The sequence below is a fragment of the Lichenostomus cassidix genome, chromosome 5 (genome assembly GCF_008360975.1).
Source record: "Lichenostomus cassidix isolate B80296 chromosome 5, HeHo_3.0, whole genome shotgun sequence".
Taxonomy (NCBI): Eukaryota; Metazoa; Chordata; class Aves; order Passeriformes; family Meliphagidae; genus Lichenostomus; species Lichenostomus cassidix.
In genome coordinates, this window is record NC_139486.1 from 52723129 (window position 1) to 52750639 (window position 27511).

A 27511-nucleotide genomic window follows, 5' to 3' on the forward strand; every position below is an offset into this window, starting at 1 on the left:
GTTCAGTTTTGTATTTCTCTTAACTTCATAAATGTTTACAATGCATGGTTAAAGATCATCTAGCCTGACATTGTCAAAGCTTTACAAAAACTATGTGGAAAGATTGGATTGCTTGTATGATCTATAATGTTCTCCTAACACACCTGTCATCTTTGTGGTTTCTGATAACAGCAAGTGTCATTTATAACATAAAAGAGAGGAAAACTTGCCAATGTATGACACCTATTCTTGACCAAGGGACACAAAAACTTTATCCTCATTGTGCTGATTTTGGTTGGGCTAGTTAGTTTTGTTCACAGTGGCTTGTGTGGGACTGTGTTTTGGATTTTACTGAACACAGGTTGATAACACAGGGATGTTTTTGTTATTGCTGAGCAGAGCTTACACAGAGCCAAGGCCTTCTCTGCCTTCACACAGCCACGCTGGTGAGGAGACTGGGGCTGCACAAGGAGTTGGGAGGGGACACAACAGGGACAGAAGACTCAAGGAATATTCCATTCCTTATGGCATCATGCTCAGCATATAAAGCTGGGGAAAGAACATGGAATGGGGAAATATTTGGAATGACAGTGCTTGTCTTCCCAGGTCACCATTAGGTGTGATGCAGCCCAGCATTCCTGGAGGTGGCTGAACCTGCCTGTCCTTGGGAAGTAGGGAATTAATTCCTTGTTCTCCTGCCTTTGCTTGTGCACATGGCTTTTGCTTTCCCTGCTAAATTGTCTGTACCACAATCCTCATGAGAATATTTGTAGGTATGGATTGTCACTCTCCTCTTTCCCCAAGAAAAACATATGTGCACACTTCTGTAAAAATAATTAACGTTTTCATTTATCAGACAATATGGTACTCCCTGTGAATTTAGAAAAAAATGGCGTGCAGTACTTTTAAAGTGTAAATTGATTGTATAGAATCATAGAATCTTTTGTAAGGGAAATGATCTTTAAGATCATCGAGTCCAAGTGTTAACCTGCCACTGCCAAACCCACCACTAAATCACATCCCTAAGTGCCACATCTACACATCTGAATGCACATGGACAATATATTTGAGAAGCAAAAAGTTTCCCATCCACTGCCATAGACTTATGCATTAAAAATAGAAATAAATAAATATTTTCTTATAATTTTCACAGCCCTATTGCCACATAACATTATTTTTAAATGGAGGCAAAATCTTGGAGAGGCATTTAAAGTCTCTAGGACATTTGCTAGAGTACAGCTGTTTGCCTGTGTATGTGATTTGCACTTGTGACAGCAGAAAAGAGTCCTTACCAGGCTTTGCAATCCATGTAAGTCAGAGCAAATTCAATATGCTGTATTTCTGTGGTCTGGAAAGCAGATCCTGTTTAGAGTTTTCATCTGGTTTCTTGTTGTCACAGCTCTGATAAGGTCAGGCAGGTGACTCACTGCTCCATCTGCTCTGGTCATGAGTAACTGATACAATGCAAGGCACACTAAAATAAAAAAAAAAAGAGCATTGTTGATTAGTTAGGTCTTCACCAGTTAAAACCTGGAGTAACTTAAAAAGAAAATTAAATCTACAAAGCAGTAAAAATGAGGTCAAAGTATGTTCATATTTCAGATGTTTAGCTGCTATCCTGCTAAATAATGAGCCACTAAAAATGAACAATATTTGTATTTGCATAATTCTATTTTTCCTGAGTAAAGCACAGCTGCCACATGAGGGCTGTGTTTGAACAAACTGTCAGAGACATGCTGTGTGCTGGTAGGTCAATGTTTAATGACTCCTTGACATAGAATAATCTAACGACCAGAAAATTTTACGATAGTCAAGTAACTTATTGTCCCAATATTTACAAGTTTCCATACTGTAAAACCTCATGTGATTAGAAAAGGATTCTTACTACATCTTGCCGTTCTTTTTTCTGCAACTGACCAATTGATTGATTGTTCACAGTACAGTTGTTGGAGAGGGAAGAGAACTATTAATTAAATTGGTAAATGGACATGCAAAATAAAAGATGTTTGAGACATGGAAAACAAAATATAATATACTGCCTTTAAATGAAAAAAACATGTGCGGGAAAAAAATAAATCAAAGATGCACAACTCCCTACCCTGCTGCTTTCAGTAACATTATCTTTTGTCTCCAAGCTCATCCAACCAGAAGGTTGTTTCTATTCTCCAGAATCACTGATTCAGATGATGCCTTTGACAAGAGTGCATTCCCCGTGACGGGGAGCCGTTTGTGCATCAAAGCCACCTTCAGGGTCTTGTATTGACACTGATCTAAGTCTTACAAATTCCTTTGACGCTATAGCTCTGAATTGTGTTTTTTTTAAACTATGCATGCATGTATTCTCAAATTATTCCAGCTCATTTTGTCCTTTCTAGATTAATAAATTAAAGCCTAAGGACAAATTACGTCTTGGCAAAAAGATCATATGTGGTTTTGTGTGACGTAAGTTTTTTGTGCAATATATGCAATTTTAGCTCTGTTACTTTGCCTCAGAAAAAAATCACCTCTCTGGGCTGCACCTTGGCTATGAAAATTTGTTATAGTCCAAAACATTCTTTGATGCCCTTTACCTAACATAATTTTGGACAAGACTTTGCTCCAGTCCAGCTTAAGAACATACTGTTCATAGTTTGCTTTTAAACAGAAGAAGTATTTTCAATAGACTTGACTTTTTTCCCACTGAAAACAAAAAAACACCAGACAGAACCTGATTACAGGGTTTCTTTACATCAAATACAGATAATTTTTTCTGGTTGTCACTGTTGCTTTAATCATACAAGATAAAAATAGTAGAACAAATGGCCAGAAGAGGTGATCAATACTACAAAGCCCTTCTGATCCTCTGTGGCTAGCACAGGTCTTTCTCTTGAGAACATTTTGCTGTGTTTTATAAACAAAGATAAAGTTTGGATGTTTTTGTAAACAGGGTCTCGAGATTTGGGCAGTTTAGGCCTGGCCAATTAGGCCTAGGGGGAGGTTTTTGACTGACCAATCTGGGTGACCTGTGAAAAGTCTATATATATGGAAATCAAAATAATAAAGCTCTCTTTTCTTGCCTGAGAACCTGGGTTTCTATTTCTCTGCTAGCGGCTCAACAGCGACAATCCTCAGTTTTTCTGTTGAAAGATAGAGTGCAAGTCGCTTCGGAATTTACGGGAATTTTCCCCCCAACTTCAGTGGGAGATTATTATATATAATAATAATAATATATTTTCAGTATAAGTAGTTAAATAAGCAATTAAACTACCTAAAGCCTTGATCTTTACAAATCCTAATTTTTAGGTGCACTACTATCTATGACAATTTTTCCCTCTCAGTTTGCAACATCCCTATGCCTGACAGAGCAGTTGATACCGAGGTGAAAAGCACCAAACTCCAAATCTGACCAACATCTGAAAAACGTATAAAGGCAGAGGTGGAAAAAAGGAGTTTCTTGTCTAAATATTTCTCTGCCAGTACAGGATTGTTTCATATGCCACACTTCCTGCAATTTGATTGAACACAACTAAACTCTTAATTGATTCCTGATAACTGCTAACATTCTTAATTACTTACATTGTGTAGTCTGAGAGGTTTCCATCTAAAAAAAAAAAAAATTAAATTACTGTACCAATAAACTAAGATTTATGATGTGTCCAGGATGAAATCTTGTGTGGCACTGAACAGAAGCATGATGTGTGGTGGCTGGGAGTCTGAGGGAAGGATTCCCCTCTGGGGACACAGAGGCATTCCCATCTCTGCTGCCTTCTACTGCATTTCTGCCAGCATTCAGAGCTGCCTGAAGCTCTCTTAGCCTGCCAGGAGCACTGGATTTATACTAGTGATCGTTGTAATAATGGGCTTGCAGGACATTTTCAATATTTTAGTGGTTTGCTCACCATTACTTCTCACCCAGGCAGTGCTGTGCTGGAGCTGTGAGCTGACTGCAGCGAAAGCCATCCATGAAACCCTCGGGCTACAGCACAAGGAGTAAAAATGATGTGGAAACTGGGGAAGACCCACACAGATACAAAGTTAGGGTGTAGCCTGAATATTTTTTGGGAGCAGTCTGAAGGGAATCAGCCAGGGAGAGCGGGGTGTTGGCCAGCCAGCTGCAGGACATGCAGAAAGCTAAAAGCATCTTTTGAGAACCTTCTCTGGAAAGCAAAGCACAATGGGGTCTGAACGGCAAGCTTACAGTGCTCCTTTCCCTCAGCATCTCCCTCCTTTCCCTCAGCATTCCCTTCTTTCCCTCAGCATTCCCCTTCTTTCCCTCAGCATTTCCCTTCTTTCCCTCAGCATTCCCTTTCCTTCCCTCAGCATTCCCCTCTTTCCCGCAGCATGCTTTCCCTCCTCTCCCTCAGAATTCCCCTTCTTTCCCTCAGAATTCCCCTTCTTTCCCTCAGCATTTCCCTCCTTTCCCTCAGCATTCCCTCCTCTCCCTCAGCATTTCCCCCTCTCCCTCAGCATTTCCCCCTCTCCCTCAGCATTTCCCCCTCTCCCTCAGCATTTCCCCCTCTCCCTCAGCATCCTTTCCCCGGGAGGGGTTTTGTTCCCGCCCAGGGCGGGGGGCTGAGGCCCGCCCGCTCCTCCCGCCCCGCCCCGCCCGGGGCCCGCCCGCCAGCCCTCACGGCTGAGGGACAGCGGCGGGGCCAGCGGGGCTAGCGGGGATATCGAGGACATCGGGGACATCGGGGACATCGGGGCCAGCGGCAGGGCCAGCGGGGCCTGCGGGATGCGGCGATGGGCGCTGCTGGGCGCGCTGCTGTCCGCGCTGTGCCTGGCCGCGGCGGGCGGCGGGCGGCGGCGGGCAGCCAGCCTGGGCGAGATGCTGCGGGAGGTGGAGGCGCTGATGGAGGACACGCAGCACAAGCTGCGCAACGCCGTGCAGGAGGTGAGGGGGCGGCCGGGGATCCCTTGTCCCGTATCCCCCCTGGCAGGGCCGCACTTGCGGGCATCTCCCGCCGGGCACGGAGGAGCCCGGGCTGCCCGGGCACAGCAGCCCGGCTCGGTGTCCTTCAGCCCTCAGGAATCGCCCTCTGAGCGCAGCCCGGGATGCCAGGGACAGCCGCCCGCCCGCCTCTGTGAGGGCAGACAGAGAGGCGAAGGTGCCAGGGGATGGTCCGGCTGGATCCCTGAGGGAGAAAGTAGCGTGGCGAGGGAGGAATGAAGGGATGAGTTACTTGATTGTCTTTGTGCAGCAGGAGCTAAGGCACACGCGGGTATCCCAAACCAGGATTCGGAGCTGTAAGTGTCCTGAGAATCTGTGGAGAAGCAGCTCGCTTGTGATGTAATTGCGTGTCTTGGTCTCAGATTGCTGTCCCAGAATCGCACAGGACTCGTTTCAAAGCCAGGAACTGAGACCAGACCCCAAGCCATTGTCTCATACGGCTGTCAAAACACCTTGTCCCTGCACTCCCCTTTCTTGTGTGCTTTTTTCCCCACTTCCTGTTAAGAATCTTCCTTTCAAGTTCTCTTTTCCTCTCATTCAAAAATACATAATCTACAAAAACATTTAGCTGACAATCCTCTGGGGAAACAGACCTTGGTTTACTATAATTACATACTTTCTGAATTTTTACTGTCATCTGGACAGTTGCTGAGATCTCCCTCTGTTATCCACTTCAATTAGACTGCAAACACACTGAGACAAGCCGTTCTTTAAAATGCTGCAAAGATGCTTAAGGATGCAATCAAAATTTCTGCCTGTTTTTCTATAGTCAGTTCTGGATTGAGGAATGGTCTGTGTACAGCACAAAGTGTGAATTGTTTGAGTAGAGTCTTAGGAGATAAATGGTTTGCACTTTAAAAGATTTGCAGCTGTTATTTAAAATAAACAGACACGCCAAAAGGATTTTTGTCCCTGGAAGAATCCTGTTGTTCATCCTGGTTGAATTTGTGGCCTCCTAGCTCTGTTACAGAGGTTGCAAATAACAAAGGGACACTATTTATTCTTGTGTGTTTACAAGATTCACGCCCTTCTCATCCCACAGACAAAGGGAGTAGGAACTGATATGGAGAATTAAATTCTGGATGCATTCACCCTCATCTGTAAGGCTGTTTCTGTTGACTTCAAGGGGCTTTGCATATGTTTCTCTCTCTTGGCAGGATATTTTCTTTTCTTTGTCAGATAGGAAAGTCTGTCTGAAGTCTTTAGTGGTTTTCTGTGAAGAGCAGAGAGCTGGGCTCTCAACTGACACCAGCCTGTGCAGATACCAAATTGCCATTAAGCTGCACACTTTTTTCCTTCACAGGGGCTGACTTTGGCTTCAACAGCCCAGAGCTCAAGGGTTCAGCTCAGCCCGGTTTTTCTAGTCCTTTAAAAGAGCTGCTGCAGGCAGTGCTGGAGCAGCTGAGTAAGAGTTCCCGTCCAGGGGTATCCACAATTAAACAGGGGGTCACTGGGGCCTGCACAAGAAGAATGGCTTGGTCTCTTCTCTGTCATTTTTGCTAATTTTCAGTTGTTTGGTTTTTTTTTTTTTTTAAATTTGGCAGATGGAAGCTGAAGAGGAAGGGGCAAAAAAACTGTCAGAAGTAAGCTTTGAAAACTTACCTCCCAACTACCATAATGAGTCCAACACGGAGACCAGAGTGGGCAACAGAACTGTTCAGACTCATCAAGAAATTGATAAGGTATGAGAAAACTTATATGTGGTGAGCTCTCCATTCTAACACAACTCTTCTTCAAAAAAAACCAAAGCAAATTTTATATATTTATTCACAAAATAATTTGGAGTGTAAACTTTCCTCATGATAATTACTTTGGGATTTTATTGTATCCTCTGTACTTGACTAGTCACAGTGTTAAGAACACCTGTCATTAGAGGTTAGTGTGAAATAATAATTTATTTTGAAAAAGGTGCCTCCTAAAATAGAACACAGCTACAGCTATTACATGGGTCATCAAAGAGTGACCATCTCCTGCTCAGTTAGCTTCTTTACAGTGACATTTTAAATGGATAAGGAGGTAGCCCTGTCATCTACTTTCCCCACTCAGAATAGGGTTTATTAAGAGTGACAGCAAAATGGGAAAACAAGAGGGGGTGGGAGTGGGTTAATTATTGCAGAATGTAGGACTGAGAGTAACAAAGGACTAATAAAAACTGTTGTTTGATATTTTGTTCTTTTCCTGTATCAGGTTACAGATAACAAAACTGGATCAACAGTTTTTTCTGAGACAGTTATTACATCCATAAGAGATGGAGAAAACAAAAGAAATCACGTAAGTGAACACATTTTTTTCCTTTTGAGAATCAAACAAATACTTTGGGTCCCTTGTTCAGAAGACTCTGATAGAGCTCACCCAAAAAAAATTTAGAATGATTTATATCACACAAAACTAATGGGGTAAGCAGTCAAAAATGTTCATGTTTTTTAATTAATTTAACTTAGGAACGTTATGAATTGGAAACAGAGTTTCAATGATGTGGTTAATTGATGATTGAATATTCATCTCTCAAATATAAATGTTAATTAGCGTGGTTACACAGTCCTTTCCAGTGAGTGTGGATAAACCCTTAGTATAATACTGCTCTTGTCTTTCACTAAAAAAATCCTTTATAGACTTTTAACACTAGAAAATCCCAAGTCATCTATTAATGAAGAATCTGTGGGACAGTATATGGCTCTATTTTCTTTCCAGCCTAACACAGTGATGGACAACTGGTTATAAAAGGTCACTTTGTGGAGGGGGAAGAGAGGAGGGATGAGAAATTCCCTTCTCCTCTCAAAATACAGTTGTTTAAGGATTCTCAAAGAAGTTTAAAAGATCAAGAATATTCTTTACCTGAGTCTTGCAGGCACAGGTACATTTGCTAAACATCAGTAGTCACATGAGAAATACAGCACATATCAGTACTGAGAAAAATTGTTAGGTTTTCTTCGGTTGTAGTCTTACCAAATTGGACTTTTTTTTGGTGCTCTTCTTAAGACTGGGCTTGCCAGGTTTCCTCTGATAGAAGGCTTCATCTGACTAATAGTTTGTGGTTTGATTTATTTTAACATGCCCTGGCTTTTTTTAGAGTAACTTCCAATTCTTTCATAGAAGCAATTCTGTAATTATTTTATAAAACATTAAAAAAAAAAAAAAAAAAAAGTGGCAGTAGTTCCTAGTTTTAATGGGCACAGAACCTGGAATTAGTGCCTCTTTTCTATTATCATCCTCTAAAATTTTCCCTCTTTCAGCTCATATTTTTATACTGCTATTTAAGTTTGAAAATGGCAAGTAGCAATAAATAGCATACACAAGCAACTTTACTTTTTTTTTTTTTTTTTACAATTTGGCAAGGCTTATAGTTTAAGTGGAAAGTCAAGGTATGTCATAAACTCCAACCATTCTAAGCTACAGCTGGTTTTATACAAAGTGTTAAAGCACTACACAGTACTTTTTAATAAGGAGATTATGTCTAATGAAGGCAATCCAAATGGGGTTTTTTCAAGCAAACATGATCATCATCTTCAAATCCAATGTACAAAGGCAAACTTTTTAACCTTCTTAGCACTGGAATACAACTCTAGTGATATTTCATAATGTATTTGGCTTGCCTGTGGTGTCTAATCATTCTTCACAGCTGTAAAAATTATTTCAAAATTAACTTTCTCCAAGGTTCATGTAAAGTTCCTTATAAGCCTCATATATCAAGGTACAGCTGCATTTTCCATATGGGAAGTTTGCCTCACTTACCAAGCCAGTGCTGCATCCAAAACTCATCCTGTTATTAGTGTTCCAGCTGAAGAATTTGAGGACTGAATACAAATTTTTGTCAAACTTGGTGATGGCAGCCTTGATGCAGCTCTGAATGTTCATCAGCACAATGTTCATCAACATCCTCACGGCAGCAGCTGCTGGAACAGAACTGCAGTTGTTAATGTTTATTTCCCCTCTCACACTCATTTTGAACTTTCAGCATGTCTGTGGTACAAACACCTTATTTAGAGGTTGCCAGCTTAGATGAAAAGCAGCCTACAGATGTACATGGCTGTTATTTAAGGAGAGAGGGAAATTAATTTGACTAAGAGATGCCTTAGAGAAGGAAATCTGAAAATGCTTGCAAGCTTTAAACATTAAGGAGGACTATTTATCACTTTTGGCACTACAAGGGTGAAGAAATATTGTAGGAGTAATGCAATTAAGAATTGGAAAATTTGGGTTACAGCAAGGAAAAAAGTGCAGCTGAGAAGAGATCTACCAAGTAGGAGAAAAACTTTGTCAAAATTAAAAGGCACTGTTGCTTAGATCTGTAAATTTAAGGCAAAGTTATTGGGAAATGAGTTGCAGAAAACTTTGCACTGGGCCCTTTGTTCATTTTTATGTACAATAAATTTTCATACCTGAAGTTCTGTGTGACACTGTGATATATCCCAGTCACTCTCCAGGCCACAGGCTTCACAGACCAACAGGTGGTGGAAGAGTAATTCTGGTTTCAGAGGTTAAGTTTATAGGCTTACCTTATAAAAGTTAAGGATTCCCACAGCTCCTGCACTTTAGGCAAAAATTTGGGTGGTAAAAAGAAGAATTTTCCAAACCATCACAAACCACCTGCTCTGGGATTTAAACTCTAGGTGATTTATTGCTGCAGTATTTTGTGATAACTGGATGCCTACACCCCCTCACTACATGTATTCTCTGAGCTGAGTTATAAGCCTGTGAAATCAGTGAAAATTTTTCATGTGACATTTCTGGCCTTTGAGGGATGACACAAAAGCCTCACAAGAAGGCAAAGATGTGTCTGCATTGCAATAATAAATCCACACACTGGCTGGAATGAAATCCAGCACCGGAGAAGCAGCTTTGTGGAAAATAAGGTGTGCCTGCTTTTTAAATCCTGGTGCTTGTCCTCCTGGAGCAGGTGCAAATACACACACAAAAAATGCATATAAATAAATACATATAAGCATTTATACTACATAAAGTGCAGATGCACTGTTACAGAATGAAAATCCTCCACACACACTTCTTTCAGACAGGGTTTCCTCCTGGCTCTGCATCACAGAAGCATTCTCCTTAGACTGCTCTTTGTTGCTGGATGGCTCAGGGCTTCTATGGATGGACAGTGCTTTTATGGCCAGGAGTCTATTGATATTTGAATTCCCCAGAAGAGGAGTTGGGCTCTTTGCCATTTCTGGCAATGCAATCCAGTTCCTCAGAGGTGCTGCGTTTTTGGGAGGCCCCGCTGACATTGCCAGACTCACATTCACTTTCTCAGATGTCAGTGAGGGCTGGCAGCCTCCCCTATAGATGTCAGCCAGCAGTCTTGTGTCTTTACAGAGGCCAGACACAGGCAAGAGGTAGCTGCATGGCCATAAAGTCTGTGGAGGGCTTGACATCCATTTGTTCCTGGATTTAAGGCTCAAATGCTCTATCGTTTACTTCTCCAGGGAGCATCGGTTAGCCTGCAAATTAATAGAGTATTTTCTGTCAAAAGTTCAAATACAGAGCACAGCAAAAATAACAGCATTGCTCATTATCCTATGAAAATCAAAATCTTCTCCAGCTTGTTGGCTAGACCCGTTTCAGTTGTGATACATTAGCCTAACTAATGGAAAGCAAAGATGAAAAATGAAAGGAAAAAATGATAAGATTTGCTGCACAAAGATTTCTTCTCACTTCTTGCTTCTGTTCAGAGTAGTATTTTACATAAGCTGTCTCTTCTAATTCAAAGCTAGTACTTGAACTTTTGTCTTGTCTCTAGTAATTTGATAAATAATTTTAAAAATGCAATACTTTCTTTTTAGCAAGGTTGTTTTTCGTGTTTTTTTCTTTTTTCAAATTTTAATAGACATATAACTGGTAGCTTCCAATTCTCTTTTTTGAAAGAGATTTTTAAAGATGCTGGTATCTGAGGAGAGTGTATCAGGGAGCTGAAAGGGTATCATGCATTTCTAATTTGATTTTGGCACTATGGAGCCCATTCCTTTCTTTTTCTTGTCCTTGGTGGCAGAGGCTGAGGGCATGGCTGTGCCTCCTCATTATTTACACAGCACAGGTCAAAGTTTCTCTGTGGGAGGGTGAGCAGAGCTGCCCTCGGTGTGATTTGTGCAAGGTGCTTGCTCTTCCTCCACCAGGGCCGATGTGTGCTCTGTGTGTGTGTGGGACACACCTTCTGCAAGCACAGCAGCTGCTTAGGGAGGGATTTCAAACACCAGCAGTCCCTAGCAGGCAGACCCTGTGATGCCAGACCTTGATTTTCAAAGTAAAAGCTGTTGTTTGCACTGCTTGATTCCTATCCGGACAACTTGTGTATGATTTCAGCAAACACGTTCTCAGCCACGTGTCCTGGACTTGCTCTCTTTGAGGCTCATGCTGCTCCAGGCAGAGGATTTCCTACCAGTACTCAGTAGAAAGGAAGTTTTGAAAATTGAGAAAGAAGCTATGATGAAAGGGAAATTGCAATTTTTCCATTAGCAGTGCTGCAGGAGAGGAGTTGATAGCAGAAATTTGAAAATGCAGCATCTTGGTGTTGACTTCTGCTCCCTAATGCCTCAAGGAGGACACTTGTTTTAGGCAGTCTTACATTTGGGTCCAATTTTTTTGCTGCATTCTTCACAGAACTTTCAGTCCCTGGTGCCTTGCACTCAACAGCCTTAAACTATCAATAGACCCAGTAAGTGCATTCCTGGGTTGAAATCCTGGCCTCTGTCTAGCCAAAAATCATGTAATATCTAAATCTGGTAGGTTTTGTATATTTAATAATTTAATTTCTTTGTACTCTAAGTTTGCTTTTCTGTAAACTGTCCAGCCAGCTCTGCTCCATGAATCCTGTCTGGACTGGTACAGCTCTTTTCACAACACCCACCTTTTAGGAAATTCTTGGTGTAGGAGCAGATAAGGCAAACTACTTGTTTTAGAGAGCCATGGCTTCTCAGGCAGGTTTAGACATCCTTAACCAATCCTTAACATTTTATTGAACTCCTTCTTTTGTTCCCTTTTCAGTTTTGCTCCTGGAAATGTAGGATATGAAGCTGAGGGTCAAGTGCAAATAGCTCATGAGGACAAGTAGTCTGCTTGTTAGAGGAGAAAATGATGTGGAGAAGGATGCAAAGGGAAGGAGGATTTAGTCAAAGATGGGAAGAATGGTTCAATCAGCATTTTGAGTTGCTTTTATTAACCTGGAATACTTTCAGGCTGTGAATCTTGTTGCAGGGAGGGACATATTCTTATATGAAAGGTGTGATGGATTGTGTGCATATCTCTGAGACTTCATAGATAACTCCATAAGCAGGAAATGCTCCTTAGTGATGCAAAAGCTATTAAGAGATTTAATTTAGGTCATGGATGATAGGATGGCCTTACTTTCAGTCACAGTGTCTCTAAATCCAACTTTTTGACAGTTACCTGATGTTCACTGGACTGCAGCCAAAAAAAGTTTGAATGTTAGCCTCAGTGAAAGGAAAGACCTACCAGGAGCACTTTGAAAAACAAATGTCACCTCTGATCCTGTGGGAAGAGAGTTCTTTGAGGAGCAAGGTGGGAAATCTCTGTGATTGCTGGCTGCCTGACACACCCCTCAGTGTCCACATCATTATTTACTAAACTCAGTCCATCCCAAGCTGGTTTTCTCCCAGAGAATGCTGTGTAGAAAGTTGTGAGTCCACACAGAGAACCAGGAGTGGACAGTGTGTCCAAACTTTTGTGATATTATAGTGGTGCAATGGCCACAGTGTGAGAACTGAGACTGCAGTTTCCATGGGCTCAGCTCTCGGGCTTGGTGTCCCTGAGCAAACAGGAGGTGGGAACAGCTGCTGGACCTTATCAGAGGCAAGGGGAACAAGGTGCCTTTTGCTGAGAGGTGAGGCCAACCAGGCAGGTGTTTGGGCTGAAAACATAACAAGCAAAGGTCAGAGAACACAGATCAGTATCACTTTTTTTTTTTTTTTTTTTCCTCTTAAGTGGTGACATAGATTTCCAGGCAACTAACTGATGCAACAGCAAAAGGGTTACTCCTAATTAAAGGTGTCAAATCCTGGTCTTATTGGTATCAGTTGGAGTCGGAAATAATTCAGATGACTTTAGTAAATTTACTTTGTTACTAATGAAAAAAATACATTGAAAGAGTGACTAGGATTCCTTTCATATTTGCTATTAGTCTAGCTTAGTTTAAGTTGGGTTTTTTTTCTGTGAAGTTAAGGAAACAAAACAGTGTAGTACTTATAGTAGTACTTATATTCCAAAGTCTCCATTAGCAATTCCAGTCTATGTCTGTATTTAGAATTGTTACAAAATTTGCCAGATCCTCATGTGCTGTAATATGATATTTCTATTCCAGCTAAACCCCAAAGAAAAAGGAAATTTTTATGCAAATATTATGTTGTCTGAAGAGCCACCTCACCTTTTTTATCTATCTGGACTATTACTCTTTGAGTAGCTAAATACTGAAGAGAGAAAGCTTTTCTTGTAATAAATTTCTCCTCACCAAAAACAAGCTATTACTGTAACACAGTGTCAGTGGCCAGAATTGATTCAATGTTCTAGGTTTGGTTAGTAAGCGCAGACTGGTAAATTCATAACTTCTCCTGAAGGCTACAAAACTTTCTCTCAGAGTCAGTGTTTCATCAGTGTCCATGCACCACTTCTAAAGCTCCCAGCATTCTTGTTAGTTGTGGAAATAAATCCTGCCTTGTCTGAAGCTTTCCCTGTGCAGGGAGGCATGAAGCTTCCTGTTTCGCCCTTGTTTGCACACTGGTTGCCACAACCCTTCTGCCAGCCAGCAGTGGCAAAGGAGCAGGGTAAGTCAAAGGGTGGTTGTTCACCTTTCCCCTGGTTTTGGTTCAGTTTTCCCACACATAACATGCTGAGTTTAGGGTTCCAAGGCTGTGCAATTGTCTTTTACAGATCATGTCCAGGTTGTAGGGAGATATAAAAGCAAATCACCATGAATGATTTTACTTTCTGCCTCTCCTAGATCAACTTATTTATTCTAAGAGAAATAGGGGGTTTTAATCTTCTTTTTAAGGTAACATACAGTCAGGAAATTGAATCTTTTATGTGGCCTGGTGGCAATTTCATGTTCTAGAGACATCTGTTAAGAGACCATAGTATGGATTATCTTTATTAAAGGTTTACCAGTGGTGTTTCTTTTCTCTTGCCATACACGTGTCACAAACTAATCATGAGAGCAAAAGCTTTAAGGCAAATGAGAATTTCTTTTTCCACTGGTTTTGATTACATGACTTAATCCATTGGCTCCAGCACTGTTTATTTGAGATTTTAGCTGAAACTGTGTTATCTAATTAAGCAGCAAGCCTTAGCTGCTAGGGTAACAACTGTAGCTAAGGCTTTAGGAAACACTGGCTACAGCACTGGATGTATAGCATAAATACTTTGTCTGTCTTTTATTTACATCTGTTATAATCTTAAAGTGGTTGAGATAGATAGGAAGGATACAGAAATAGGTTAGATCTGCAGCTGGTAACATCTGTTTTGTCATAGGTAAGGTGGCAGAATTTGCTGTGGTTGGGAGGTTGGCCCTGTGACATATATATGATGAGCCTCAGAAAGAGAAAGAGAGAACAAGCACTGTAGAATGGTGGCTTCAAATGCATTGCCTTGAGAAATGCATTTCTGTGTCAGCTGAGTCTCAACTTAGTCCTTCCTCCCATGTGATTTACAAAGAGCATTTTGGCATCTTTTGTGCAGTCAGTGTGTGCCTGGCCTTCGGAGGGGCTATGAGTCACTGACAGCACTGAGGGACACCACACTGGTGAATGCATCAGCTGCCAGCTCGTGGTTGTTCACCTCTGCAGCTTACAGAGAACCCCCCTCCACCTATCCCACCCTCCTCCAATCCCACCTGTCTTGATTCTTATCTTCACAACAAATCCACTTCTCCCTTCCAGTCAGTAATATATCATCATGCAGCATGATTGTACAAAAGATGTGCAGGGTGGGGTGAGAATTCTGGATCTGTTTACTTGTTATTCTCTCTGGAAATGACTCAGAGCCTGTTTGTGAATTTATATCACATGAGGAATCCCTCAAACTTCTTCCCTTAGAAAGTCCAGGGGGAGAAGCAGTATCTGAGGGCATGTAGAGAGCTTGACATCATGGTGTCAGGCAAAGAGGAGCCTTAGTGATTTTTCTGGGTCCAAGATATCTCACGGCTGTCAGCAAGGGAAAGTTTTGGTACTCTAGTAGGTGTTTGTCTTGGACTTCAAATGTGGTGGAAATCTGTAATGCATTCATATTATTATGTCCCTTTTGGAAGGACAAAAATAGTTTGCTAAAGACCCTTTCTTCTTCCATCTACAGCTCATGGAAAATAAATGATTCCATTTCTTCTGCAGTAACAGCACTCTCCTACACTGTCAGCTCTGCCATAGGCAAAATCCATTGTATGTCAATCCTTACCAATGTGCTCCTGTTCCAGTATTATTATCTTTGGCTGGCACCTTAAGCACAGTCAATAAGTCTGTTGAAACTGTAGACTACCAAAAAAAGTACATTATATAAGAACAAAGCCCATAAAACTCAGGGTTTGAAATCAGTTCAGTGAGGAATGGGGCAGAGGTCAGCATCTTACTCTCAGCGTGCTACTCTTAAATTAGTGATTAAGAGTAGCCAGTGGCTATTAAGTACAGAAATCTTGTTTTCAAAGGCTTTTCTTTTCACACAGCTGTTTCACATCCTCGCTGTGTACAGCTACTCTGTGTTGTTTTGCTTTTACAAATTTGCAAAATTTACATAGTTCAGTAGTGAATCATGGAAACTTTGTGGCTGCCAATTGTAGAGACAAGAGCAGCCTGCATTAAAATTCAGCTCCCAGGGAACAGAGATACATCAAAGCTGTGTCTTTGTCTCATTACTGCTACTTACAAATAATGGCACTCCAGAGCTTTGTAGCACAGCTCTGCAGAGGTTCCACAGCTGCTACTGGATCTCAAGACATTTAGAGTAAAACCCAGGGTCTCTCAGACCACAAGTGTTTGGACACATCTTCTGGTTGTCAAAGAATTGTTATCCCCCAATTAACAGATGCACAGGTAGATGCATTTCTCTGTAAAGACCATTAATTGCAAACTCATTAGGAAAACTTTGTTTATAAACATGCATCAGTGTTTTGAGCTCACATATACATAAATATATACATATATATATTTATACACCCACACACACATAGACACAGTCGTTTTCTTCTTTCTTAGCTAGATAGCTCTTAGTTTCCAGACTAAGTTAATTACCTGTCAAATACATAATTTGTGGGGGGTTTTCTACAAAATTTGAACAGTTCTTCTTGTGTATCCTCTTTGATACTGTTGCAAAATTGATTGAAATGAGTACTTGGCACTGTGTTTCCTACACAGAAGCATTTGCAGAAGCTGTAGTCTTGCCAACATCAGGTTATTAGTACTGAGAAAAAAAAAAAGGGGTGATGGAAGAAAATCAAGTGATTGCTTCTGCACAGTGACCTGCTATTAAATTATTGCAGGGCATACAGAGAGATTTTGAACAAGTGTGAACAGAACATGATCTTAAAGAGCATCTGGGCACCATTTTTCTCATTAGTCTGAGCCACTGGTCAGGAATTTTTTTGGTTTTGCTTCTTTGGTTTTTTGGGTGTGGTTTCTTCTTTCATTGGAGTCAGATCCTTGAAGCTGTGGATAAGATGATATTTTATTTATTTCCTCTTTTGACATTGACCATTAACTGCATAAGGGGCTGATCAGTGAGAGGATCATGTTTGTGTGGTGGGGATAAGCAGGTGCTATAGAAAAGGATGCAGTTCCTACACTGGCTTTGGTGGTGAGCAGTTTATTGGGGGCCACAGCCTACTTCAATTAATTCCCTAAGCTTTTGGACAGCATTTTAAGGCTACCATAGCTGTTTTGCTTTGGGTACCTAAAGCCAAGCTCAAGTGCCTTCAGGCCACCTTCAGTTACGTCACGTAGACATATTTTGCATCCATTTCTATTGTGTTGTGGAAAACCAAAAACTAAGTTTTTTCCAATTAAAATCTGTCTGGGAAATAGAGGAAAAGGAATCAGAGGAGATTAGATTGATGGAGAAGTTCAAGACAAACCCAAGGGACTTGTGTGTTGTTATTTGTTAGTTTTGAGCTCAGAAGTCACATTCCTGTTGAACAGCCACCCAGAGAGCTGGCTTTCCTGTACCACAGTTTGCAGCTCATGTCTACTCTTTTTAGGATGGCTTTTTTTAACAGAAGTTCCTAATTTTATGACTGCTGTGTACTTGGCAGGACAGTAGTGAGACGCTTGCGCTGCTGGAAAGTATTGCAGAGGTTTTGAGATATTTCAGGCAAATTAATTCATATCTCATTAAAGACAAATGCATTATGTGCCCTGTCTAGACAACTGAGAGATTAGGAACTGGAATGCTACTGCATTTCAAACTGAGGTAGTAGTTTCCATAAAACAATATTCCATCCTATGTAATTCTGCCTTTTTTTTGAATACATGGAGAATATAAAACAAGTTTTATGCTTTTCTTTTTTTTTTTTCCTTACTACTCAGCAGTTTTTGCCATCTGCTGCAGTAATGGAGAGCAGCTCTACGTGAAACAACTTGTAGGGGTTGAAACAAAACCTACAAGGGGATTTGTAAAACACAGAAATGTTAACTCTTAGAAGTCCTCCTTGCTAAGAGATCTCAGTTCCCGTATGAACATGGCACTTCAGCCATGGCTGGAGTTAACACTGAGATTTACCTGAGTTACAGGTTTTTGTAAAGGGAATTGCTTTGTATGAGGAGCTTTTATTAAACATGTAAAGGGCCTTTTGTTCAGAGGAGCTTTTGAAGCACAGCTGTCCCAGGACACTGCAAAAGGCTCCCCTGTGCATTTCTAAGGTTGTCACTAAAACTTTCTGAGAATGTGGAGGTAGGGTGAGTGTGAGTGGGGAGAGGGAACAGACAAATCCAATATCAGTTTTGAATTTAAAATCAGTGATTCCATTTTGAAAGTCAGACAGCATTAGGGTAGACTTGAGCATTTTTTCTAGCCTACTCTTAGGGTTTTAATTAAGGATTAAGGGAAAAAGCAAAGCAAAATGAGTGTGATTTCAGTACATGCTGTATCACCAGCAACAGAGTATTAAAAGTACTGCTGTAGTGAGGTACAGAAACCAGATGCACCCTGCCAAAGAAAGTGGGTTTCTATGTGAAAGCAGGTTAACTTTGGCCACATTGCTCTGCTTTCTTAACTTGAAATGAGAAATCCTTTGCTTCCCGCTGTTTATCCTTAGTGTGCTCTAATGGCAGAGGGTGATGTGATCCACACCACAGTGGGGTACACTCAGATCAGTCAGGACAGGCTGCCAGAACAGCCTGTAGCACCTTCCAGGCCATGGCCATGCTGTGGGCTGGAGGCTGCAGTGACACATCACTTGAAAACTCTTTTCTTTTGTGCCTTTCCATGTGTGTGTAAGCAGCAGGCCTGAGGGAAGGCACTTGTGTCAAAGCTTGTTCCACCACTCCTGACCTGGACAGTCCTGCATCATCTATTTCAGTGCTCTGGGAGCTGTGCTCCTGCCATGTCTGACTGCCACCAACATCACTCAAATATTTATTTTATTCTCAAATAAAATGGACACTAACCATTCCTTGGGAAAGCAGTAGTCTTTGGAATCATCTACCAAAGACAGGAAACCTGAAGTTTCTTTCAGCAGCAGTTGTTTCAGCAGTCTTAGGAACCTTCTCCATGAGTTTCAGCTTTTTGTTGGGTGGGTTTTTGGTTTCTTTTTTCTCTGCTGGTTTTGGAACAGAGCCTAATGCCCAAATTGCTTCCAGGTGCTGTAGGATATTCACCACAGAGCACAATATTATAATAAGAGTCCACAGGATGCTGAGTGTGTCCTTGCAGGTACATAGATGGGATTCTCCATCCTGGCCTCTGTTGTTTATGGGTCCCAGTACACCCATTAATAAATAGACAGCACTGCTTTCACTCTGTTTTAATCTTTAGCACTTCCCAAACAGCATATTCCTTTGCTACAACATTAAATTAAATGGTGTAACACTGAAATGGATTTCATAGAGATGTGCATCATCACCAGTGTGGCTAATTCTGTCTTTAAATTATCTGCCCAGCTTGTATGCTCTGCTGCACATCAGAAGCCAGGACTCCCTCTCCTCAGTTTACACAGTTGTTCCTGCAAAGACAAAATATTCTGGGAAATAACTTAGATTTCACAATTCCAAATGGATTGTTTAGAATCTATTGCAGCTGATGAAGGTGTTCAGATTTGCTCCTTGTCCAGCAACTATTCTGTCTAGAGGTAGCTGAGGTATAAAAGGTCTGTTGCCTGATTAAATAAAGAAAAATAAAGAATTACAAAAAAATATATGGTTACACATCTGCATGTAAGCATTACTGAGTTCTGCACTGACTGTGGATATCTGAGTGAAGTAAATTGGTTTGGAGTGTGGCACACGGTTTGTCAGAGAACATGTGAAAGGAAGCCTTTTCCATGCCAGGAAAGAAAACCACACAGGGATTTTTTTGTCCTGACTGGAAACCCTCATAAAACTGAACGTCTGAACTGGTGGGACACAATTCAGTAAGAGGAAAAAGTTTTTTGGTGTGAGACTCATTAATTCAGGAGAAATCAGCGACTGGAGAATTGCAACTTTGGTGTTAGGTGGTTTTAGAGCTAGAGAAAGAGTTATTCCATGAGCCTAAAAACAATTATAGCAAGATTCCTCCTTTGTGGAGAAGGACAGTTGGAAAACCTGACTACAGCAAGACCTGGCTGTTTGCCTGGAAGTGGATGGAACAGGAATGAAACACTGTAGTCTATTCTGGGTATGGTTTATACAGGGGATTTGTAGAAGAAGCTGACAAAGCTACAAACACAAAGTTGGCCTAAAAGAGCATGGCTGCTGAAGAGAAGTGGCTGACTGCTCACTTGGAACCACAAAACCTCCTACATACTCTATAATATTTGGGTATCTGGATTTTGATCCACCTAATTATATAGCAACAGGAAAGGAGAAGAAAAAGCAGAACACACACAGTACTGGCATAATGAAGTTGAAAAACATTGTGGTAATTTATAGCAGCTTAGACCTGGTGATACTAATTCCTTAAAATAGCCAAAATGACTTCTTGTGAATTACAAACACATAACCTGAATGTCAAGCTATTGACTTGAGAAGAGTCAGGTCCTAGACTGTGTTTAGCTTCTGTTCTGGGTAATCAAACTGCTTGGAAACATCTGAGGTGTCCAAAATGGGTTACTTGGACAAAGCTGATTCAGGCAGAGCAGCCTTGCCCCACACAGGGCAAGAACCCTCCAAAAGGTTAAATCTGAAGAAAATGAGAGGCTTAGTGGAAACTTTCAGTACAGGTTGCACAGGTGGTCAGCTGCAGCAAGTGAGATTAGTGTCTGCCAAAGAGCAGTCAAGTCCTTACTTCAGAGAATGCAGGGATTTTTGTGTAATTCCTTCTCCTTTTTCCTTTACCTTTACACTAACAATTGTACAAACCAATGATGAAGTACAGACGACTCAGAACAGCACTATCATTTATTCTTCTATTGACTAGATTGTTTCCAGCCTGGAGAAAAAGGAAAAAAAGGCATTTTAGAGAAGAGTATTAATCACTCAATTTTTAAGATGCAACCATTGGATGGGAAAACAGTCCCTCCCTGTGAACCAGACATGAGGGTGCACAAATATATCCACTCACTCTATTCTCCTCACTGCCATGTACTCAAGAAGTGAAGCCACCCAACAATTCAAGGCCAGGTTATTTAGATAAGCCAGAGAGAGGGCATTGGTCTGTTACAGAATTGGGGTTTTCTGAAGAACCAGAGCAAGATCTTTTCTTGGTTTCCAAAGAAGAAATATAATCCATTAAGAGTTTCTGGTATTTCAAGTAGAGGTATGGATTTCTGGCAAATCACACTTTTATCCTTTTCTTCAGGAGTGTATCATTGACGAAGACTGTGAAACAGGGAAATATTGCCAATTCTCCACCTTTGAATACAAATGTCAGCTCTGCAAACCCCAGCACACAGTAAGTCCTGAATGAGATGTAATTTAATGTGATCTTTAGAAACTCAGTCAGTTATTGTTGCTAACGTCAGCAAGTCAAAATTGGCAGAGAAGAAGCTGCAAAGCTTTCTGCATGAGGGTAAAAAATTTTTCATGTTAACTTGGAGTAATTAAAAATCGAGATTGGGATGACCCAACACCTACTCCCCTCCCCATCTTTTCTTTGCAATTGTCAGTAGAACACTTGTAGGATAAAGAAAGTAAAAACTGCATCCTAGCTACACTTCTGTTTAAAGTGAGCTCAGGATAAAGGAGGTGGGTTCAATTTCCTGACGTAGAACCTCCACAATTACAAATCATTTTTGTCCTTAATTAGCAGGTCTTAATAGTGCCAGTGTAGTCCTACTCCTTGCTCTGTGTTGAGCACTGCCTGTGGGATCCACTTGAAAAAAAATACAGATTTTTTATGGCTGCCCATACAGGGCTTTACACAGACAGGAAAAAGCTGCTAGAATGCTGACCTTCTATGACTCTTTAAGATGTTAATCAAGCTACCTGAAAATGAAACAAAGTGACACACATGGTTTTTATTAGGTTGATTTCTTAGGTGTCTGTAGTTGAAACGCTGGGGCAATTGTCATACAAAGCTAACTTTAGCTAGAGATTTGCATTTCTGATTTGCAAAGAGATTTTTTTTTCAAAGATTCTTGGTTACCAATGAAGTCTGGTTCTTATTACAACTGAAAATGGATTTTAGAAAGATTTTTTTTTTTGCTTTGCTCTTTGAAAACAATTCTGAACAAATTGCAAATTCCTGACTGCATTTAACAATGGAAAAAATCAGTAATGTTCTCCATTGATGACATTTCATTTATTAGTTTTTGTTTCCCTTGATTTCAGAGCACAGAGTTCCAGGGAGAACTTAGAATAGTCTTTGAGTACCTAAAGGGGCTACAAGAGAGCTGGAGAGGAACTTTTTGCAAGGGCAGGTAGTGACAGAAAAAGAGGGAATGGCTTTAAATTGAAAGAGAGCAGGTTAGATCAGATTTTGGGAAGGAATTCTTTACTGTGAAGATGGTGAGGCCCTGGCACAGGTTGCCCAGAGCTGTGGATGCTCCATCCCTGGAAATGTTCAAGGCCAGGTTGGTTGAAGCTCTGCTACTCTACTGTGCAGGTTCCTGTGTGGCAATAGTTCTGTGTATGATTAAATAGAGAAATGAAGCAGTTCTACTTAAACAGTGGGAATATGACATATTTAAAGTACATCTTGTCTTCAGGCCCAGGGTCCAATTCTGTGTGTAGCTGTGTGTGATCTCTTCACTGAGTGCTAAATGCCAGTTTTCCCTGTGCTCTGTGCCTTTGGCAGTCCTGCACTCGGGATGTGGAGTGCTGTGGGGAGCAGCTCTGCGTGTGGGGCGAGTGCAGGAGATCCATTTCCAGAGGGGAGAACGGCACCATCTGTGAGAACCAGCATGACTGCAACCCTGGAACGTGCTGTGCTTTCCAGAAAGGTACACAGGGCTTTACCCTATGCATTTCAGCATGCAGGAGCACTGATATTTGGTTTTTTTTAGCCCAGGGAAAGTGCTTAGATCTCTACAGAATCAATAGGTTGTTCTCCCTTGGCCTGTGGAATGCACGAGGTTCAAAAACTTACATTTCTGAAGGGGAGTCTTACGCATTTAAAAGCAGCAGAGCTTTATATCAAATTTTCACACAGCAGAGCAAAAATAACAGAATTCAAGATGTGCAGAGAAATTAAAGAGCTGACTGAAAGTGGCTTCTCCTTTCTATCAGCAAGCAGACCTTCAAAATCAGACTGCAGATACATTTCATACTCCGAGTTTTATGTGAGCCTCCCAGGGCATCACACCCTGCAGTAGTGACCAGGCAGCCAAGAGAGACAGAGGAATAATGTCCCAGATTATATTGTCAGTCCACATGGGAATGTGAAACTTGATTTACAGAAGGGAGGACAGAGGAGAAGGTCTCAGGCCTGAAATCAATCCCCAGTCCTGTCTGGTTGGGTCCAGTTCTTTCTACTGTTTTATACCCGCTAGTTCCTCACTGCATTTATCATAACTCACCTTATTTTAGTAGTGACAGGACACAATTCCATCCACCTCCCTACACCAGGTAGATACTTCCAGATGCTTCCCTAGCCTTCTTCCTTGCTATGAGCCAGAGGTGACCTTGTACCTTCAATTTTAGTAATTATATATATAAAAATCAATTGATAAGTACATTGATGAAAATTGACAGAATACTATTATTATAACCTAAAATAGAGCTACTGGTTAATAGCAATTAATTTTTATTAACAGGTGTCTGCTTTAGCAGGGCTTTAGGGTTTTTCAGGTTAGGCCTAAGCTCAAGGCCTTTCTCCATCACTGGAGTATTGCAAAAGTTTATCGTAATAAAGATGTATACTTTTTATATAAAGCTTTAGTAAACTGGAGTATTTGCTGCTCAGTACATAATGTTTTGAAATTGGGAACTCATAGGTCATATACACTGAAGCACATGTGTCTGTGTATACACACACATATATGGGTCGTTTGACCAAGTCTGGTTAAAAAACTTAAATTTTGAATTCTTTTCATATGTTATCCTGCCATGTGAGTTGAGTGAAGACAAGAGGAGGAAGAGAGGTTTTATAGGAACATCTGGAAGAGCTGAATTCCAGACTGAGACTGGAAGTGACTGACATGAGGAAACCCAAAGGACACAATCTTAAATAATTTCTTACACAGGCTGAAATTCAGCTCTGTGTAGAAACAAAGGTGCCAAACCCCAAATGCTGTCAGACAGCTTTGCCTACAGCAGAATTACTAAAATATATTAAATGTCCGAGTTTTAGTTCTTGTAGCCTTATTATTTAGTCTCTGAACAATTGCTCTGTATTTGAAGCCTCTGCAAAGAAATAGGAAAAATACCAGAGCTCTAAAATACCAAGGTATTTCTCCATTCAGATTTTAAACCATTAATGCTACTCATTGCAAAGGATTCACTGTAATGTTAGTTTTCTTGGGGTTAGAATAGTGTTTGGAATCTCCAAGGGATGGAGCTGTGCTGTACTGTCTCAACAGCAGGCTCTGAGTCAAGCTGATCTTGCTCATCAAGGGTGAACTTCACATGTCTTACTCCCATCTAGTGGAAAAAACATTGTTATGGCTCCCTAATTGGTAAGGGGATTTTAAAAGAGATCAAGCCTGTCTTGACATCTTGCATACAGAATTAAACACAGGGTGATCTCAGTTTAGCAGGCAGCTATGGACTTCTAAAATGCCTTCACTCTGGCCTGCAGAGCTGCTGTTCCCTGTGTGCACACCCTTACCTGAGGAAGGGCAGCCCTGCCACGATCCTTCCAACAGACTTCTGAACCTCATCACCTGGGACCTGGAGCCCGATGGAGTCCTGGAGCAGTGTCCCTGTGCAAGTGGCTTGAGCTGCCAGCCTCACAGGTAAGGACCAAAGCTGGGCAGACAAGCTGCTTAGCATTGTTGAGGAGTCTATTTCTGTGGTAAAGAGCTACAGAACTTCAGATTCTTCCTCACTAGAAAAGGTTTTGACAACTTTTCTCATCAGTAGCATTGAAACTTTCTGCTTTATCCTCACAGATGTGCCTAATTGAATTTGGCAACACATTAATCTGGTGTGAGTTAAGTGTGTGAATTAATGAGGCTGGTACTGCTTTTTAATCAGTCAGGACTACCAGCTGTTGAGACACAGAATTCCAATTTAATTCTCTGCCCACAGTTCTTGTCCACCACATTTCTGTGTTAGATTGGGCTTCTGTCTGAAGTTTTGCTTGCTTTAAAATGTAAGACACACTAAAGGTATTTTAATACAAACTTTTCATAGATCATGTTTTAATAGTTCTTTAAAAGGAGTTATTTGAATCATTACCAGTTTCATTGGCAGAAAGTGAGATGTCAGTTTTGCATTAAAAGCAGTTTTAGAAAAAGTACATTTTCTATTAAGTAAATTCTCCAAGTTTGCTCCTACACTACCAGCATCATATTAAATTCCAACAAAAAATCATAGCTGGGATAGAGAGGTAGATTAATATTTCTCTCTTCTGCATCCAACTCTTTGTATGTTTCTTCATGCATGAAAAGGAATTGGGTAGCATTTTGTTTCATAAATGTCATCTAAGGAAGTAAGCAGAGCTGATTCCCATCCTTTCAGCACCAAAATTTTAGTTAATGCACCATTAACCTCAGGGTCTGTCAGCAAATGTCAGATCTAGTAAGAACAACATTTCAGATGAGGATATAGAAACACAGAAATTAATTAGGGTGTGAATATAGCTGAACTGTCCAGCTATAGTTCACAAGAATTTTCTATCTGACTTTGAAGAGTCAGGTAACATTTATTTGTTACCTGTTTTATTGAGAGCCACTGCCCTCTTGTGTCCCAGGATCAGACATTTTGCATCCTTAGGATCTCTGTATGTGACAATCTCATCTTTAACTCTCCAGCTGGCCAGCATGTAAGAATCAGCTGCTGGTGAAATCAGCTAGGGTAGATCCATTGTGCATTTAACATGTTTTTATGTGGGGAGGGAATGGAGAATTTCATAAAGAAACTATCAGAACACAAAATGATGTACTGTATGACCAGATGTATCTTTTTCCAACAGCCACAGCGCTACATCTGTGTGTCAGCTGTCTGCCAATGGAACCCAGAACACTGAAAAAGAAGATCCCTTAATTGTGGATGAGATGCCCTTTCTCAGCTTGATCCCCCAAGATCTTCTCTCTGATTATGAGGAAAGCAGTGTCATTCAGGAAGTGCGTAGAGAATTAGAAAGTCTGGAGGACCAAGCAGGTTTGAAGTCTGAGCCTGACTCAGCTCAGGACTCAGATTTGGGAGATGAAATCTAAAGCCCAAGCACCAGACAGTTTAATTAGTTATTTCTAGATTTTTCTTTTTGGTCTAACGTCTTGCTTGTACAAACCCTAAACATACACTGCTGGATAGAAGTGCAATAAACAAGGTGTTCAACAAGAATCCTTTTCTGTGCACCAAACCTGCATGTCCCAGCTACTGTGGAATCCATTCAATCCTTGGACCAAACCTTCTGTCAAATGGGAACCGTATGAGTGTTCTTCTGGATTTGTATTTTCCCCTTGTATGTCAGAAATAAACTTCTTAGTACTTGTACTCATTAAAAAATACACACAAGCATAACTAATTTTAAGTTACTATGGTAATTATAAGAAGTGATTTTTGAGTATGGATGTTTAGAATTGTTTTATTTTCCTAGGGTAAGAACCATCTACTTTGACACTGTTGCAGTCATTGATTTTAAGGATTTTTTAAAGGAATTTAAATTTTTTTTTCCTTAGAATTGGCTTACACTTTTAATACACTTCACAGGCACAAATTTGTGCATGTTACAAGCTGTGATTATTTTTACCATCTTAAAAGGTCATTGATTTAAGAAATCAATAGCAAGCTAAGAGTAAAATCCGACTCACCAAACTCCCAGCTGTCTCACCAGTTTGCTCCCATGGCTCCTCCCCTGTTAATGGTTTTCTGGGGTATGAATTTCACCATCTGTTGTTGCACATGGTAAAACACGACATGAGGTGCCAGCCAAGTAACTTCTCACGGCACTTCTTCCCAAAAGATCCCTAATGCTTATGTTAAGCTTGGAACACTAGAGCACCAAAAACAGGAGCAGATATTAGACTGTGCCACCAGTCTGCACATCTTTCACCACTTCTGCTCTGTGAAGGCTTTTCAACACATTCCTTGGGCAGCAGAATTAATGTTAATAACCACTGTCGTTATAAATGGGGAGGACCAGAACTGCCTGACTTTTGGTTTAAGGATTCTGCAAGCAATTCTCACACCAACACACACACAGACTCTGGCTCTGAGAGTTCGCTGACTTTACCCTCCCTTTCTATCCTGAATAAAGTTACTGTGCTTTAGAGACAGCCCCATCTATACAAGGGAAGGAATTAAATGTCACTGCAATTCTCCCATTTAAAAAAATACCCATGAGAGCAATAACTGTCTGTAAATACTGCCCTCTTCAGGACTTGATGCTGCAAATCCTAAATTTCATCTCTATATTTTTGCCTCTCCAACTGCCTAAGCTTGAAGAAAATTCATGATCCATTTGATAGGTAATTTTTTTCTCTCTTCCGAAAGCTCTAAGGATGCTTCAGCAGTCTATATATATATATATATATATATATATGGTAAATGGCAGTTTAATGAAGTACCTTACCTAGGGGACGGTACTCCCTCTGCGCTCCCTTTGCCTCCAACTTCCACCTCACCGATGCTGGCCAAGACACAGCACAGGACAGGCAGAAGAGGAAGAATGAGGGAATTCCTCTGTGCACTGCCTGGTTCTCAAACTGCCAGACTCCTCAGGATTTTTAGGTGGCTGTAAGCCAGCAGGCAAGGAAGAACTGAAGGTTCTGTCATGGAATATCCCTTTCCCTCTGGAGTGGAATTTAGCTGCCAATCATACTTGGAACTTAGAAGTTTCACTGGTGAGGAATTCAGTTCTGGAAAAGGAAGCTCACAGTTGAAGAAAAATTTGGTGTGAATGTAAAGAGGAGCAGCAGCCAGCCTATAAACC

At 40.9% G+C, this 27511-nt stretch overlaps 1 protein-coding gene across 2 annotated transcripts; it reads left to right on the top strand.

Annotated features, from left to right (window-relative positions):
• Positions 1-4561: 4561 nt before the first annotated feature.
• Positions 4562-26100, top strand: DKK3 (dickkopf Wnt signaling pathway inhibitor 3). 2 transcript variants are annotated; one of them, XM_085063105.1, is made up of 7 exons: positions 4566-4852; positions 6454-6591; positions 7097-7180; positions 20834-20926; positions 22271-22415; positions 24212-24368; positions 25550-26100. In XM_085063105.1, the coding sequence occupies exons 1-7, from the start codon at positions 4694-4696 to the stop codon at positions 25791-25793; spliced, it is 1020 nt and encodes a 339-aa protein (XP_084919231.1). In that variant the 5' UTR covers positions 4566-4693; the 3' UTR covers positions 25794-26100. The 2 variants fall into 2 exon arrangements, with proteins under 2 accessions (XP_084919230.1, XP_084919231.1); XM_085063104.1 differs by lacking the exon at positions 20834-20926 and having other exon boundaries at positions 4562-4852.
• Positions 26101-27511: the final 1411 nt, after the last annotated feature.